The following is a 19325-nucleotide window of genomic DNA, read 5'->3' as shown; positions in this document are numbered from 1 at the left end:
TAGAACCATTTACTACTTGGTGTACATTTTCTTGTTGTTTTTTCTTTATTTTTTTCTTGTAAGTGGAAGATATGGGTATTGTTCTGCAGGTGTTAGGAGTTCATTTTGAAAAAGTTGGAATGAAGTCTATAGCTGTTTATTCAATTGCTGTGACAAATTCAGAAAATAAAACCTGGTTTGTTGACAGAAGGTATGGCATATGGAATGTACACAATGCAAATTCTGGTATATCTGAACTTTATGTTTTTAATGCTAACATTGACAATGACAGATAAGTTTAATGATAAGAATTTCCAAGTTATAATCTCTTTGTTGAAGCACTTGTTTTTTCGGGGCACTCCTTGTTGGATGTTAATATAACAATATGATTTGGAGATTGATTTTTAAACTTTGAGCATTATCGATTACAAGGTTGTCATTAATTTTCTCTCAAAGAGAAATGTCTTTGCTGGGAAGTAGTGGTATCTAAGTGGCTTTTGCGTAGTATTGATATAGAGAACTGGTTTTCATACTTATTTTTTTATCCTCAGGTATCGGAACTTTGAGCAGTTGCATCGCCGTCTTCGAGTTATCCCAAATTATAAATTTCAGATACCACCAAAAAGTTTTATTTCATCCAATCTTGATGATTTTTTCATTCGACAGCGTTGCATTTTATTAGACAAGTATTTAAAGGTATACATCTCTAACATTTTGCTGTTCCTTTTGAATGCTATAATGCTTTGACATCTGCAAATTTGCCATAGATTTAATTTCTTAACTTCATCTAAGATTTTGCATAATGTGTGACTGGCAATAATTTTGGCTTCTATTTCTATTCTTTCTAAAGCTACTTACAGAGTTTAGATTTGCAGGATTTGTTGTCAATACCAAATATTGCAGAGCAGCATGAAGTATGGGACTTTCTGAGTGCCACATCTAAGGTATTTAACTATTATTACAGTCCACAGTGCTTTCATTCTTTTGTCTTTGTCCCCTAATAGTATAATCTCCAAAATGATGTCAAATATACTTGCAATAATGAATGCCAAAGATGTTAGATTGGGTCTAAATTTGAACAACACTTGAAATAAGTAGTTAGGACCTCCAAATCTCTTGTTACAACAAACTAATAACATAAATTGTCACCCGAACAATACCTTGAGTTGGCTAGATAAGAGTTGTTTAAAAACTTCAAGAAATGGTAGTGTCCAACCTCCAATCTGCATGTAATACATACATAGTTGTGCCTAGGGTTTGAAACTTAAACTCTAAATATTTGTCAAAAGCTTTTCAAAATGCTTCACAAATTTATTATGTAATACACTTCAACACACAGGAAAAACAATATAAATCTAGAAAGATAATTCTCCTTTCAGCACAAAATCTCTTCAATCTTTGATCAATCTGCACACCCTTTGAACTCTGAATGAATCCGCAAGGATCAGCTAGGTGGGTTTTTGTCCACGAAACCAATATTGCCTTAGGGTTTTCATCTTAGGATTGTAGCTGAACAAATGCTCAATCTCTCAATAGAGTTCCCCAAAAAATGAAATGTAAAGAATTAGTTGTCTTTTCTCCAAAACCTTTTTGTAAGCATTTTTTTGGAATTATAAAATTTATTATTTGTGTCCTCTTATTTTGTCATGTCCCCTCCTTGATCGTTATATATATCCTAAATGAAGAAATAATTATTATTAATTAATATAATAATTACCAACTAATGATTATTTGAAATTAATTTTTTCATTAAATATTGTTATTTAATTAATATTTATTACTAATAATATTCTTGTAATATTCAAATAAAAACAAATTTATATTGTAGTATAAACATAATTTACAAGATCAAGCTTAAAGAACAGGTTAATAAATTAAAGACTTCAGCATACAACTCAGAAACGTTGCAATAAGAATAATCAGATATAGTCAGCAATTAAAGAAAAAATGACCAGAAATGTTGCACCAAGAATTATGAATAACTAATAAGCATGACAAATGTCATGTACAATAGACATCGTTGTCTTTCAAGAGGAGTGATCTGGTAAATCAGTGCTTATGGTTATGAGGACATTATCATAGTCACCGAGTTCAAACCTAAGATTAGTCAAAGGCATGATTTATGAACAAACCAACAATTAATGATATGGAAAGACAAAACAATATGCATCGATTTAAGCCCCCACGGGTTAGAGTAGTTGGTCTGAGTCTTGGGTTTGCTCCCCGAGGTCTTGGGTTCGACTCTTTGGCTCGGAATTACCCCGCCACGGACACTTGAGGACTGTGCTGGTTACCCTGTGGCCGCAGGGATTAGTCTCGCCTCAAGCTCGCCTCGTAAAGGGAACCCGCTAGGCTTGGGTCGCGGGGATACCTTGACGATAACAAAAAAATAAAAATAAAAAAAAATTAAAAAAATATACATCGATTTATTAATTGTTTGCAGTGGGGTGAGAGTTAATCAAATATCCAGCAATTAGACATAATAAACACTAAATGAAAATGTGCGATGTCACTTAGAGAACACTAAGACCAAGGAAACAATACCGTACAAAGGCAGCGATTAAGAATGGCTAAAGGCACAATTTGTTTTTGCCTTGAGAAATATAAAGTTACAGAGATTAGTAAATCAATCAAAAGGTGTGATTTATGATGCGTAATATTCATTAAGTTGTGTGACTTGTTTAATGAAGAGGCAGGTTTGAAATGTCTATTCCAAGAGTTATAACACTTGGTATGTATCACTAAATGTCGGGAAGGCACTGGAAAATCATTAGAGAGAGGCAGAAAGTTTTCATATTTCTATCGATTCCTAAATGGGAGCACTCTAAGGATCTGTAAGAATAACAGAAGCGTGGACACATGAATCTAATGATCACCATCAATCAGGTCAGACCAGAACCGTTATTAAGTTACAAGCAGTAACATCCTTGTCCTTGGTGGTATGCATGGGGATGAGCTTAATATATGAAGCACGATAATATTCTTATGCAGAACTTAATAATAAGATAATTATAGAAAATAATATAATAATTATAATTATTATAATATCTTATAAGAACTGCTCTGCAGTAAAAGATATATAATAATGCTATCTGAAAATAAATATAAATATATAGAAATAGTAATTCAGATGATCAATTTACTGATGTATGGTAGATGAACAAACTACTGATGGAACTGCGGAATATCACTGATTGGATTCATGTTAAGATAGTTTTGTCTCCTAAACAATTTAGTTTATGTCATAAGTATGTTGAGATGGATTAATTATGATTAAAATAGGCCTAAACTTAGTAAGGGACATTACATATTTTCCCCTCCAAAAAGTGACTTTAGACTCCTTTAAATAATTAACATAAGTTGTCTTTTAATTTTTACCTTTTCAACAATTTAACATTTAACTATTTAGTTATTTTTTGCACATACAGCCAAAGTTATGGAAAATTTTAAATGAACCAAATATGAATTCTGACCATGCCAAAACATTGGTCGTGGAGAGATTCTAGAGTGTCAAAACTGCATCCAAAATGTATCGTTGGACTCATCTTGATTACCTAAGATCACTTCCATTGTCAAAATTCCTTTATGATAAAGTTGGCATTCTCCAAGAATGTTGAAGTTCTTGGAGATACTGGAAAGGCCATAAAAAGGGAAAAATACATAACGGCATTGCATGGGTGCTTTGATTCAGTTGAAATTACATTCAGCTTGTAGCCTTTACTCTTTTTCATGTTAGGAGTTCATTTTTTATTTCCTCTTCCTGTTGTCATTGGATGTATTTTTGAGTACTAAAGACCTACTTTGGTCATTTTGGGCACTAATATAACTTCTTTGTTTGTTTCTTTTTGTCCAAAATCTTTAGGCATTTTCGCCTTTATGCATGTATATCCTTGGAATCATTTTCTTTACTTCTGCATAGGTATTCTTGTAGATATGTTCTCCTTCTCTACCAAAGTATTGTAAAACTTCATTGATGCCAAAATCCATTCAATGATAATTAGGAAAGCACTGAGTCATAAAATGAATATAACTGAAAAGAAGAGAAGAGGAAAACCTTATTTTTATGTTGAGTATTGAAAAAATGATTACTAATAACACATCCCCGATTATTACCGATTTCCAACACTAAGATTTCAGGAAAGTACCTCACACTTCTTTCTGCTGTATTTTTTTGGGCATTCTTCTGTAAAATCTTTATATGATCTTGTTTATTGAATTCTTGATCTTTATCCACAAACAAACCTAAATAATTTTTCCCTTCTTAAGTTTGACTTCATTTCAAAAAGTGCTTTTCATCCAATATCATTCTAATAACACATTTGTGCTTTAGAGCAATATATTCTAATCTTTAATCTTTTGTTTCACGCCTTGCACTAGTTTAGATTGTATTACCTAGACAAGAACACCAGAAATCAAAGGATGGTTTATTTGGGCTACAATTTAAAAAAAATAGTTAATGCCAATCCGTAGCAGAAAAGGCACTGTAAATATCATCAAAATCAAGTAGTTATTTATGTTGTGTTATTAAGGTGAATTGACCAAAGAGGAGGACAGCCTTGTTTTCCTATTACCGCTCAAACACATCCTCACCCAACGTTCTTATTTGTTAAGGGTAACCTCAACTATCAAGCTTAGATCTTAAGAGTACATAAAATTCTAAGTTTCTAAAACTAGTCACAAATCCTTCTTATATCTTTTTTATTAGTGTATCATTGTTGATTTCAATACAATTTTATAATATTTGTGCAAACAAAAATGTACATACCAGATAGATGGGTTCGTGTTTGCATACATACATGCAAGTGAACATGAATCTAGCAAGTATGTGCACATGTAACATGTAGAAAATGAAATAGTTATGGAGATGACAATTTTGTTCGTGTATAAAATTAATTAATTTCCATGTCTATTTGTTTGCTTCAAAATTTTCATTCATCGATTACCATGCACATTTAGATATCATTGTGTTTAAGGATTTTAATTTAAATATATATTTTTGTCATTTTTCTTTTGTGTGAAATCTTTGACAGAATTATGCCTTTGGGAATTCAACTTCGGTGATGAAAACTTTGGCTTGTAAGTCTATTTTCTTTTCCTTTGATGCAAAGCAATTCTTTTCAGGCATAATCTAGATTGTAACTATTTTACATAGAAATAAATAAAAATCTTGAATAAGTTAGGACATTATGTGTATGTGCAATCTGGATTGTAGATGCTTAAATCTTAGTTATTAAAGACTTTTTTTTTTCTTTCTACATAAATGCAAGTTTAAAACTTAAATGTTTTTTTTTAAAACTTTATTTTGAAGGCTTCAAAAATCGAAATTATTGAATATTCTTGTCCCAACGAGAAACAGAGTCAATTTTGGTGAGAAATCTGTGTATGCATGTATTCTACATAAATCTCGTGCTATCATTAAGTTGCTTTTATTATTTTATTTTCTAGGGAAGGATGATCATGCAGTTTAAAACTCCTTTTTGTTCTCACTTCTCACAAATGTTTAGTTGGTTCCCAATAAAATGGGAGCATTAGTAGGAACTTGCAATTTTCAAAATAAACTAAATGATCTAATGCAATTTTAGGAGTTTTTGGTTTTAGTGAGAATGTTGGGATCTCTTGTTTTCAAGTTTTGAATTTATAAATAAAGACTTGTTCAAAGCACCTTGTATAAGGATCAAGGTTTTAATTTCACTTGCCTTTTGTTGTGATCAAGGGCTTTTGCAAGAGACTTAACAAAGCAAATTTACTCTATTCAAAGAAATAAATTTAATTTATTCTAAATAAAATAAAGCTTCAAATTCTAACCAAGAAATGGAAACACAAAGTTACCGTTCTTTTAAATAATCTAATTACTAAATGAAAGCTTTAAAAAACAAATAAAGAACCTGTAATATCAAGAAGATTCAAAGTAGCTTTTGGTGCTTCCATTGTGGCTTGAGTCCTTAGAGAGTCCATCTTATTTTTGTATCCTCCTTTGCAGCAATTAGAATCTCCTCTTCATAACAATGGTGATAAGGAAGCTTTGGATATGGGAATTATAGATTACATGGAAGATGTAGAAAGCTTTGAAGTTTCAATGCAGAAGGAAAAAGGCTCATGGAGTCCTGTGCTAAGCATGAGAGTGTTTTAGGTGGGGGCTGCAATGCAAAAGGTTTAATTCTCTAAGGCGACTCTCTTGTGCTAGAATGATGTGAATAAGGAATGTAGAGCTTCTAGTAAGAATCCTGAAAAAATGTTTAAAAATCAACCTACTTGGATTCCGAAGGAAAGGAGAATATATCTAGGTTTGAAGCATCTCAACAATGGCGAAGTGATTGGGAGAAGACTAGAGAGCTGATGGATAGATGACCAAATAGTTGATTGGGAGTCTATTGTGACGTCTTCACACATTGCCCCATTGCAAATGGGGACCCCTACTTTTTTTTTGCTCTCTGGAGTAGTTGTCTTAGTTTAGTTGCCTAGCTTAGCAGTAGTTTTGGAGCTTTTAACCTCTTTGTAGACAGCAATTATGTCGTCACTAAATAAAACATGGTTTGTTATGTTGAATTGGCATGTAATGGGTAATTAGTTCCTTGTAGGTAGTTGGTAGTTACCGATAGTTTGCATCTCCGCCAACTGATTGAGTGGTATATATTCTGGCAATGTATTGGGAAAAAGAGTTATGATTGAACATAGATTTTGGATGTGATTGTACTATCCATTACTGATGCAATAAAGTTATATCATTCTGCCTATGTTATTGTAAATGTTATCTATGTTTTGTGCATACCTTAGTTTTCTATTTATTCCGTGAAGTCAAAACATATCCACTATAGGGAGTAAACATTTTGGTGTCATTGCTGATACGAATTCCGAAGATCAATATGGCAGTAGGCGGTAAACACTAATGGGTCAGCCATTCGATCAACAATTGATTGTTACTAAAACTGATACACACGAAGAGGTGACGTAGGCGAAAGCATGGGAGGATCAACTGATGGAAGATTTGGTGGACCTGTGGGAGGTTTCGGTCACCCAGTACGTGCAAAGGGAAGCTTGGGAGAGAGCTGTCCCTGAAGGCACGGTACGTGGCGAACTCACAGTCAACCCACCTGTATTTGATCTTCTCGGGAGCCTTCCGAGGCCGTTGGCATGAAACCGAATTGAACTACAATACTGAAGGGAAGAAACCAATCGTGAATGTCGTTGGCAACAAGTACTGTAGAGGTATGAAGAATGAAACCATAGGGAAGAGGAAGAGAGGGATATGAGCATATGTCGTACCCCTGGCAATTAATGCCCCTATGACGTAACAAAGACTGATGGTGTACTAGTACCACCCGAGAGGTAGGGGAAGGATTGGTATGGAGATCCCTACATATAAGAGAACAAAGTGAGTGGAGACGACGACTGAGGGAGATTGTTGAAGGCCCGGAGAGATTGGAAAGGCAAAGAGCTAGAGTGTGAATAGGAACTGTAGTCGAGAGAGGTAGAAACCGTGTACGTGGAACTAGTTGGTAGAGGTTGCGAGGAACCTACCACTTCCAGATATAGCAGAGGAAGATCTCCTTGACCGAGCCACACACTTAAGGTCGAGTGAAGAGTCCGGAATTGATTTTGGGAACAACTCATCCGAACACTCCGAATGTGGCGAAGAGGTAGTACGGGACCTTGAGGGCGAGGTTGCTATAATTTTTGAAACCAACCTGTATAGAATTGGGAATCTATCTCTGGCGGAGCAATAAAAAATAGGAGGGTCGGAGCCGAAGACTCCAGGAAGGAGAGATTATAGAAATGAAGGTGACCAAGGTGCAGAAGACGCAAAAGTTGGACGTGTAGAGAGCTCGTGCATGGCCGAGAGTGCAAAAGAGGCACCGAAACACATAGAGCAGAATGGTCCAATTTGGTCTAACGCATATAGTACCTACCAAGCAGCACACAGTACCTTCCAGGCGACACACAATACCTTTCAGACAAGAACGATGTTGCAGAATCAAAATACTCCAGAGAGAAAAGGTTCAAAGATTCATGGGTGATAGGTTGGAGGACCCCGTACAACATTGCAAAACATGTATAACCATATGGGAGGCAAATGGCCAAGATGACCAGGATTATTGGTTGAAGGCGTTTCCAGGCACCCTTCGAGGGATTGCAATTGATTGGTATACAGACCTCAACGACCAACACAAAACAAGATGGAGTGATTTGAGGAAGGATTTCCAGGAGGAATTCAAACTCCTGAGGGATGACGAAGAGATTGTGGCCGAAATTTACAATACCAAGCAAGGCAAAAGTGAAAGTGACCGAGCTTACAATCGTAGGCTAAAAGAATTATTGAACAAGATGGAAAACCAACCAGCTGATGGACTGAAGAAATGGTGGTTTGTGGAGGGACTCGTGTTGTCCCTAAGAAGGAAGATGAAGGTGGTCCCTCCGCCATCATATGACGAGGCTTATAATAAAGCAATTGACATTGAAAGCGAAAGCAAAATATCAAAAGGAAAGAGGAGGGCGAGTGATGATGACAATATGGATGGAAGTAGTGACGGAGAGTCCAAAACCGTACAGGCCCTCTGTAGGGACATGATGCAGATGATGAAGGAGTTGAAGGTTGACAAGGAGAGTGGCAAGAGGGTAAAGAACCTTGATGCATCGACTGCAAAGCAAAAGGTCATGCTAAGGGAACATACCCAAGGAAGTCTTTTTGTGACATCTGTCAGGTGCTAAGACATTCCATCAAGGAATGCCCGTACAATCTGAAGACATGGAGCACACAAGTGCTCTTTGCCCAAGGGGAACAAGATACCCCGCCAACCACACTACCTAAACCACCAGCAAACTCCAATGCTTCACTAGGAGGATACCACAATAATTGACGAGGGAACAATCAGTCCAATAACAACACACTGAGAAGCAAAATTCAGTACGATGCGAAGGGACGACCCATGATCCAGTGCCACAAATGCAATGAGTGGGACCACTTCGCTTGTGAGTGTCAGAGTGGGAACAATAATGGAAGTTTGTTGTGCAAGTGGTGCGGTCCTTGGAACCATGAGGACATTGACTGCCCAAAACAGAAAGGGGTAAATATGCTGGATGTCAAGGAGCCAGAAGAGGATGTACTAGCAATCACGAGGTTACAAAGCAAAAAGGCAGTGTACCCCGATCCCCATACAGAGAAGGAAAGACTCCAAGAGGCAAAGGCGGATGTTGAACAGGCAATGGCGGAAGAGAGAAGGGCCTCACATGATGCCGCCAATACCCCATTATGGTTAGAGTTCGAGAAAACTATAATAAAATAGATGTTGCAGACCACCGTACCAGTACGGGTATCTGACCTTCTCCAGACTATGCCACAATTGAAAATAGCCCTCACAAATGTAGTCGGTGACAACATCATTAGCAAGGAATGCTGCGAGCCGGTAGCAAAATACCTGACACGTCCTCCATGGACCCCATGCCGACAACAAGATCACTTGACACGTCTGCTATGGACCCCATGCTACTCACCATGAGTATTGGTCAGAAGCTAGCCATAGTAGAAATGGAGATTATGGGATGGAAGTTGACGAACACCATCGTTGACAGCGGCTCTGGTGTAAATGTATTGCCAGAGGAGACATGGAGGGGTCTAGGCAAACTAACTCTCTGGCCACCAATATTCCACCTTGTAGGTGCCAACCAGCATGACATCAAGCCATTAGGAACACTTATGGCACAACAAGTTGTTGTCGGCACCCAACATTTCTTCCTTGATTTCGTCATCATCCCACTGGAGAATAGGGCCTATGACGCTCTCCTCGGGAGAGGTTGGCTGATCATGGCGAAGGCAAATCATAACTGGAAAAAGAATACACTCTCCATCAAGAATGAAGAACGTAAATATGTGATTGATTTGAGGGACCAGGTAGTGAGCAAGGAATTGGCATTTGATTTTGACTCAGTCGACTTTCATGATTTTGAATGGGGTTCACAAGACGGAAGGGGACAGATGGAACCCAACGACGAAGGGGTATTGGAGTTGGAAGGATGCTCGGAGGATGAAACTAGCTCTCTCAACGGGCTCTTCCATTGGCAAATGGAGGACTATGAGGTGTTTCACCTTGTGTGCCACATGTTGCAGATTTGTGAGATTGAGGAGCCAGGTGAAGGTACGAATAGTTCAACCTTTCCTCTAGAGTGTGGAGAGTATCGAGAAGGCGTAGTGCAGGTGGATGGTACACCGGCTCATCAGTTTGAACGAGACAAGCCCATCAAGTACGAGGAATCCAATGTGAAGAAAGTCAACCTGGGAATGATGACAACCCGAGGGTGATCCTCATAGGGGATGACTAGAACCCCGTATTAAAAGCAGTAGGCTTTAAAATATTTTTGTAGTACAAAGACATCTTTGCATGGGCGTACAAGGACTTGAAGGGGATACCTCCAAAGTTCTACGTACATCGAATACCCCTCATACCTAGTGCCCAACTCGTACGGAGAAGGCTGTACCGAATGAACAAAAACTATGCCGCCAAGGTTAATGAAGAAATCAAAAAAATGTTGGAGGCTAGATTTATTTTTAAAGTTGAGACCAATGAATGGGTCTCGCCCATTGTCATTTCTCTGAAGGAGGCGAATCAGATTAGAATATGTGTATACTTTCGATGTTTAAATGCAGTAACCATCAAGGACCCCTTTCCAATTCCGTTCATGAACAATATCCTAGAGGAGGTGGCGAGCCATGAAATGTATGCGTTCCTGGACAGGTTCTTCGGTTACAATCAGATCAACATTGCAGATGAGGACAAGTTGAAAACCACCTTCGTAGTGGACAAGATGGAGTATATGCGTACAACCGGATGCTCTTTGGCCTATGTAACGCTCCAGCCACCTTCTAGCGGATAATACTACACATTTTTGACAGGATGTCTATGGGAAATTTTAGAGCCTTCCTCAATGACTGGTCTATCTACAACGAGCAAGAAACCCACTTGAAGGTACTAGGAGAATTCATGGAGAGGTGTCGGTGGGCTCAACTCGCTGTCAATCCGAAGAAGTGTCGGTTCATGGTACCACAAGGCAAGTTGCTGGGTCACATTGTGTGCAAGGAAGGGTTGAAAATAGATCCAGACAAGGTAGGGGTCATCGTGAACATGGAAAGTCTGGTGGACGTGACGGGAGTTAAATCCTTCCTTGGACACATCAGCTATTATCAAAGGTTTATCAGAAGGTTTGCACAAATCTCTTGCCCTCTTGACAGGCTGACAAGGAAGGGCAAACCATTCATGTGGGGAACAGAGAAGGAAGAGGCATTCAAAGAGCTCAAATCCCGATTGGTGAGTGCACCAATCCTGGCGCACCCAAATTGGGACAAGGAGTTCCACGTCCACGTGGATGCCTCCAACTATGCCATCGGTGCCACCCTGGCATTGGTAGGCATACAAGGACTAGATCACCCCATCTTTTTTGCTAGTTGCTTACTCTCCAAGCCGAACAGAATTACAGCACAACAGAGAGGGAGACACTTGGAATGGTGTACTCCGTCCAGAAATTCCATCATTATCTCCTGGCAACGCCATTCATGTTCTATGTCGACCACTAGGCCTTAATGTACCTGGCAAATAAGCTAATCATTCAAGGTCGAGTGAGCAGGTGGTTGTTGCTACTCCAAGAATTTACCTTCACAATCATAGTACGGCCAAGGAAAAGCCATGTGATTGCAGACCGGCTGTCGAGAATTAAGTCAAGAGAGCCTTCGGATGGGGTGAATGAAGATTTCCCAGATGCACACCTGTTCCAAATAGGAGCATTACCTCCCTGGTACAAAAACATTGGCAAGTACTTGTCCACCACAACATTCTTGAGGGATATGCCGCTAGGAGAACGACGAAAGTTGGCATTGAAGAGCAAGACATTCCAACTAATCAATGGCTTGTTGTACAAAATGGGAGTCGACCAAATTCTTCGGAGATGTGTGATGTAGGAGGAGATTCTTGGCGTACTGAAGGAAGCATTCGACGGACTTGCCGGAGGCCACATGGGACCCGATGCCACCACACGAAAAGTACTATTGGTGGGACTATGGTGGCTGACCCTGCACACCGACACCCGTGAGTGGGTCATCGGGTGTGACACATGCTAATTGGCGGGGAAACCATTGAAAATGGATTTTATGCCCTTGTTCCCCTCTCAACAACAAGGTGGGGGCTGGATTTCGTGGGACCACTGAAGGCTAGTAGCATGCACAGATGTTGGTACATCGTTGTGGCGATGGAGTACCTGACGAAGTGGGCAGAGCCCAAAGCACTTCCAGACAATATTGTCGTCAGTACGACAAGATTTCTCTACGAAAAGATTATCATGAGGTTTGGTATCCCCATCCAGATCACCAGTGATCGGGGGTTCCATTTTGTCAACCAAGTCATATTTTCAACTTACCATGTGGAAGGCATCACAGTGCCTAGGATTAATAAACACCTTACCAATGCATATTTTGGTACTCCAGCCTTGTGGATATGGCTTGGCGAACACTGGAGGAGGAAGGCTTCGTACAAAGGACTCCATGAAGTATATATAGCCTACGATATTGATGAGGAGGCTGAAGCACGACGCAAGGAGCAACGGGCTGGGGAAGAAGAGTCGTTCAACCCGAAGGAGGAAATTGATCTAAAAGAATATGGTGCCACCCTCGAACCATGTTTGAAAATGGTGATAAAAGGTGAGGATTATTTTATGGCAATAATATATCCAGGCGAGAGGGAGGTAGCCTCCAACTCATTATGGCGAGCAATCCCCAATACTGCCAACCCACCGCAAATAGAAGGGGAAAGAGTAACTTGGTACCAGCAGTATGGGGGAAGATACATAGATGGATGGTATAAGGGGGTGGGACCAGCACCCTTGTTGGATAAAATCTTTGACCTAGACTACATGGTTGCTTGTTGCGAGGAGGAATGTTTCAGATGACTGGCATACAATTGTGTATGATTACATGACTCAGAAATCGGAATGCGACCAGAGGGAGACCCAACAGGGGTGAAGTGGAAGATGGAGGAGATAGAAAATGATGTTGCTGAGAAGCCTAATAAGAAACAAAAGAAAGAAGCTGGCATATAGGAAAAAGTAAGGAAGGGAGTAAGACGACTTGCATGAAAAATCAAGTTGCGCAAACTAAGGAAAACAGTAAGAGCTAGTACGGAAGAGGTGGTACACCGGGAAGCACAACAAAGCAACCAAAAAAGCACCCGACATGAATCAAAAGTAGACAAATTCCAACGAACGTTAAAGGTACAGGTGATTAAATTTAAATATTCTTGCCTAGGTAAAATATGGAAAAAATACTTACAAAGGAGAACATTAAAAGTACAAAAAGCAAGACAAGATATAAAAATTAAAAGGGAAGGGTCAAAAGTTACCAAAAAATTAAAAGGAATGGAAGAAATAATAAACTTAAGGAGAAATTGTATGAAGCAAAAAAGAAAATATTTTATAAAAAATTGATAATATATATTTTATAACCCTAACCTTGGAAGAGAGAAAATTTTATAAATTCTCCCACTTGGCCATTCGAAACCATTTGAGCAGAGAAGGAAGGCAAGAAAAAGCAAGAGTCTTGGAGAGCACTTGGTGCAAGGGAAGACAACCGTACAAAGCCGTACAAGCATCACAAGGAGATATACCATTGTACTAAACTATACAACAATTAGCATCGTACGAATTCCATCTACTTGGAATTCCACGAGAAAAGGGGAGCCATTGTACGGAGGCATACGACATTTGCGGGGCACACAAGGATCATCTGACGGTGTCGTATGAAAGTGGCAGAGCACACGGAGTTTGTCATACGAAACCGTACAAAGTCTACATAGTCCTAAGAAATCCTTGTATGGATTCGCACGGAAGTTGCAGATTAGGAAAATAGTGTACGAATTCCTACGAATTTTGGAGCACAAAAAAGAAGCTCCATAAGGAAGGAAGTAGCCATACAGGAGTTGCAAAAAGAAGCAACGTATGGACCCATACATCTGGTACATCCGAAGGCACTTATTCATCCATACAAGTGCGAAGAGCTCAACAAAAGGAAGCGCTGTACAACGAAGAAAATTTGTGACACCAGTTCGTACCAAAAACACCTGTACCAGTCTGTACCATCTCGAAGTATGGTGAGAACAAGCTGCGGGGACCCAATCACGTTGAAAAGTTGGACCGTTATAATAAAGGGCAAGCAAATATTGTACAGAAGCACCAGGGCCCCATACCGGCAGTGATGACAACCAAAATGGGGGAGGCGAGTAGCAGCAAAAAGATTAAAATATAGCCAAAAGTGCAACGTGAGCAAGAGAAGGAGAAGGTAACGGTGGACACCTTGACATTCGAAAGCATAACATGGAGCGAAAGCCGCAATTGGTGGGATGAAACTCCACCAGACCATGAATTGAAGAATTCCTTAGGAAAGCAGAAGTTGATCACGCCATCCAGATGCTTGTGTTCAACATAAAGCAATTTGAGCCAGTCCTTCGAACCCTTAAGGGCAGGGTATGATTCTCGTGCGCAGAGGTCTATTGTGCAATACCGGGGTTGTGTCGTCACAATATCATTCAAACTGCACGACTTTCGACGAGTGTTTGACATTCCAAACAGAGGGGAACTTGCCACAAAGCTAGCAAGTAAGCTCAAAAAGGAAAGGAAGGAATTTTTGCTGAAGCTGGTCTATCGCAGTGACTTGACACCAACCTTATGGAAGAGTTTGTGGAGTAGCAGTATTAGCAAGGGGTTGAAGTGTACTTTCATTGCCAATCCCGACTAGTGGTGTTTGATAGACCTGGTCAAGAGTAGGCTCATTGGAGCGAGCATGGCTTCTGACATTGCCATTTGGATGATAGAGCTCATGAATGGCATCCGCAACAACAAGGTATATAACTGGTCTGAGCTGCTCTTGGAAAGGATTCAAGATTTCTTGTCGCTAGAGCACAAAACATTTTATATGTGCCACCATGCCATCGACCTCTTCCTGGAACTAGAGCGTACACAGGTGCCATTTGAGAAATGGGGCAAGTTTTAGCCTTTAAGCAGGGTGGAGCCGAACAAACCACCAATGCACTACTGGGTACATTGTGATACACTCGGAAGTGCCAGTGCCTAGCCTGCCAAGAAGAAAACGAAAGAGGACAACGAACCTAGTATGGAAGAAGATGAAAGTTTAGATGATGCAGAAGTCGAAGAAGAAGAAACAGAGGATATGTAGAGCACAAGCAGGGACGAGGGTTTTAGAAGGGCACTCCACAATGTGGATTCTAAGGAGGTTGAGGAGCTAGAAGGGGTAGAAGCACTCTTGGAAGGAGGAAAAGAGGAGCAATCGACAACTGAAGAGGAAGTTCAACCACAGCAAAAAGAAATAACACCTACCCCACCACCCAAAAGAATTACATCAAGAGTCAAATTTGCAGCCACCAAGTTATCTCCTTAGCACACTTGGTACCCACAGAGTCACTCAGAGTAGCTATGCCTCTTGGAGAAGCCACTCCTATAGGCGTGTTGTTTCAGAAGTCACCTGAAGGGTCCCTGCAGACATGGTAGGTACGGGTGTCCCTTCCACAGGTCGCACTGGCGATTAGAGGAGTGGTTCACCAGGCTGAAGGAGTTGTACATTAGGAGACTCCTATCGCTGAAGGAGTGGTACATGAGGAGGTCCCTACAGCCGAAGGAGTGGTACACCAAGAGACTCCTACGGATGGCAGAGTGGTACAGAAGCTAGTCGTACCAGATATCCCCACGACAGAGGTGGTCGTTTCAGAAGGCCAAGGGAAGGACGTGGATGCATCTTCGGTTAGCTGGCTAGGTAGGTTTGCACTGGCACCGCAGGCACCCCCACCTCACCCACGTATAGTTTTAATTGGCCAGATCACCGCTGGAGTAGTTGGGGAAGTCAGGTAGCCTCCCAGCAAGGGAGAAAGTGAAAAAGAAAATACACACACTGTCATTGATATTGAGGACGAGAGCATCCAGTTTGGAGACAGTCGGATGATTGGTATAGAGTTGCAGCTAGCCAAGGGGGATCACGCAGATGAGGGCCTTCGAGTTTCCCGACCGGACCCACATGATCCAGTAGGGCCCATTCGGAGGTTCTTGGCAGAATTGGATGGGTTTACAGAGGTGGCACGAGGAATTGTAGACCTGGTCCTACAGGTGGACGTAGGTGCAGTACCAGAGGCAGAGAAGCTTCTGGAATTTATGAGTTTGAGCGACAGTTCTCTCAGCATGATTGACCTCATCCAAATGCCTCATGTGCTCCTTGCATGTTCTACTGTATGTAAAAATGTCATTGAAGATTACAAGCACATACCTACACAACTGCTTATTGAACACATGGGTCATGCATGACTGAAATGTAGCGGGTGCATAAGTGAGACCAAATGGCATCACTAAAAACTCATAGTGTCCATAGTGGCATCTGAATGTTGTCTTATGGATGTCCTCACGAACACGAATCTGATGGTATCCTGATCAAAGATCAATCTTTGAAACGTATACTGCACCATGAAGCTCATCTAGTAACTCATCTATGCGCGGAGTAGGATACCTGTTCTTAATTGTTTTCTTATTCAATGCACGGTAGTCAATGCACATGCACATAGTGCCATCCTTCTTCTTCACCAACACCACAAAAGAAGCAAAGGGGCTTGAACTAGGCCAGATGAATCCCATGCCCAATAGCTCTCAGATGGTCTTCTCTATCTCATCCTTAAATGTCTTAAGATGACGATAAGGAATAGTAATCACGGGCTTGACGCCCCCCTCCAACTCTATCACATGCTCAAAACCACGGTCAAGAGGTCTCTTAGAAGGAAGATCACCAAACACAACACTGTGCTTGTCCAGAACAGTCTGGACATCAATATGATATGGCTACTCATCAGGTGTAGAAGGTGTCTTGGATGAAATATAACACTATGCCGCCTATTATCACAAAAGCTTGCACCCTTGTTGAGCTATCAACTCAGCAACCTTGTGAAATATGGAAACAACCCCGAAGTGTGGGACCTTGTACAAGGGGGTTGAATCTCCAGAGAAGGTTGACTTCCTTCTCAATCTAGGTGCAGGTGTTGAACCAACTCAACACTCTAAAACTTACTCCTAAGCCTATCCTAACAACTTGCAGAGGAAAAGGGAAGAGAGAAATGCTTAAAATAAAAGGAGGTGATGCACCAAGATAAGAGATTGTTTCTCTCCCTACCCAAAATGACACAAAGAATCAACTGAAATACCCAGGAGATGCATAAACTTCAGTTGTATGGGTGACCCCAATGCATGTATGGAGGTTAGAATTTGCTGAATGTCGAGGGGAGAAGGTTTCCCACAAGTCACACTCAGAAATAAATTAACACAACATAAATGAGAGAAGAGCCACAAAACATTCACCTATGATGAAGGTAAGGAAACATACATTGCATACATAAGTTGAAGGAAGGCGAGAATGGTGATTTCAATTCATTATAAGGCCAATGGCCAAACTTACAGTTGCAAAAATGCAAGATAAATACAAGAAAAGTGAAAGAGCATAGAATAGCTCAAGCCAGCAGGGAGAGAACCCTTTACAATGAGGCTTAACAACCTTTATATAGAAAACTGGTTACAAGAGTGATCATGACCCTTGCGTGTGTAGGGAAATGTCAGTTTGGGAGTGCATGCACCTGACTTTCTGTACATGCAAGCAACCTAGCCATACCCTGAAAATGCAACCCTGAGAAGGGTGGATTGATTGACCTTCCAAAGTCAGAGCATGCAGACATGACATAAGTTACCACAACAAGCATGGCCCTGTACCTCTCTTGATGGAAATCCTGCCAAAAACATTAAATGCACCCCTGTGGCTCCACAAAAGAAGGTGCACAAGTCACAAAAGTCGTCGGAGCATTTAAAGCTTTGAGTGTTGATCACGCCATCTGGAAGTGTTTCCAGCCGGAAAGAAGTCCGAGGACTTCGGAAACTCAGGTTCCCGAAGTGGGGAAGGCAAGGAAGGAACTTCGGAACCTCGGGGTTCCGGAGTTCCGGGAAAGGGAAGAAGAGACTAAGCAAAAGGAAAAGGGGTTCTCACTGATGGACCAAGGGTGTCATAAAATGACAACACCACCCAAGCAACGTCTCTATGTTTGAACAAAGACTCCATCCTGCGTGCTGAGACTACCATAGGTCCACAATTTGAAAGAGCTTTCAGCACAACCTTCTTACCATCCGCCATAAACTCCAACTCCATCCTCTTGAAGTCTTGAACATATCTGCCATGTGATCAAACCCACTAGATACCAAGCACTGCATCAATCTTTCCAAGACCAACAACGTAGAAGTCATCGGTCAAGGTATAGTCTCCCATCTATATACTTAGCTATGGGACTGTTGACGTGTATTTTGTACACGATCAAACACAAAATAAAATACCCAAGGGTACCTTATCCTCTCTTGAATAAAGCCTCTAATTGCTGAAGATATCGCGGAGAAGGATCAATCAGGATGACTCCAAGGTTCTTTGATGTAGGGTCTCTACGTGTGGATAAGCACCAGTGGTCGTTGTGAATGCTGTTTCATCAAGGGGCCTTACGTCTCCTTACAGGAACAGGATTTCCTAAAACTAACAAGTTCTCAAAAAGGATCAAAAGATAAGGTTTGCAAGAGATGAATTCTAATCTAATCCTAGGAACGACTCAATGTAGGCTAGACTTGGTAAGATTCTACCAATTTTAGTATTGCCAAAACATAACAACTCTATTGAAGTTGATGCGATCTTCTAAGGTGAGTAATGATTTTTCAATTCATCAAGAATCATAGACACTACCATGAAGGTACATATCAATAGTTCAATAATGACTGAAGGTTTAAACAATCCAAATATCTCCAGTTGACCACACAAGGCATTCTTACAATCAGCAAGAAGCTAGTGGTCTGGAACGTGAATCTCACCAAAGATCAAGCTCAACACTTAGTCCTTCAAATTCAAATACTACTTCGACCAAGAATGATTCAAGAAAGTAAGCAACCATGAAAGTAGCCACAAGAATTGCAATAAAACACCATAACTTCAATATTTTATTGATCTCAAAGCCAAAAATAGACAACAATTGCTCAAAATTCTTTCTTCAAACTCAATCTTGCTACAAAATAACTTTCTTCTCTCCAAAAGCTCTAATTCTATTCTGCTATTCTCTATCTATACTTTTCTAATGACAAAATGAAAATGAATGAGGGTATATATAGCATCCTCAATTACAATGAACGGCCCAGATCAAAAGAAGATCAACGGCTGAGATTCTGACACCTAAACCCTAATTAGGGTTTATTACAAAAAGTCCCCCTTTTATTGAACAATATTAAATGCATAGCCAAATATTTAA

The 19325-nt window shown here is 40.3% G+C and overlaps 1 protein-coding gene across 2 annotated transcripts in view; it reads left to right on the top strand.

Moving 5' to 3' along the window:
• The window catches only part of LOC131062392 (uncharacterized), a 214978-nt gene that overhangs the window by 73726 nt on the left and 121927 nt on the right, over nucleotides 1–19325 (top strand). For both annotated transcript variants that reach the window (XM_057996042.2, XM_059221446.1), the window contains 4 exons: nucleotides 90–190; nucleotides 531–675; nucleotides 855–923; nucleotides 5010–5055. In XM_057996042.2, coding sequence (XP_057852025.2) covers nucleotides 90–190; nucleotides 531–675; nucleotides 855–923; nucleotides 5010–5055 — 361 coding nt within the window. The remainder of the gene's footprint in view (nucleotides 1–89; nucleotides 191–530; nucleotides 676–854; nucleotides 924–5009; nucleotides 5056–19325) is intronic.

This window comes from Cryptomeria japonica, chromosome 5, assembly GCF_030272615.1.
Source record: "Cryptomeria japonica chromosome 5, Sugi_1.0, whole genome shotgun sequence".
In the NCBI taxonomy this organism is placed as follows: Eukaryota; Viridiplantae; Streptophyta; class Pinopsida; order Cupressales; family Cupressaceae; genus Cryptomeria; species Cryptomeria japonica.
The sequence above is the reverse complement of the archived record's forward strand: the minus strand, read 5'-3'. Positions and strand labels throughout refer to the sequence as shown.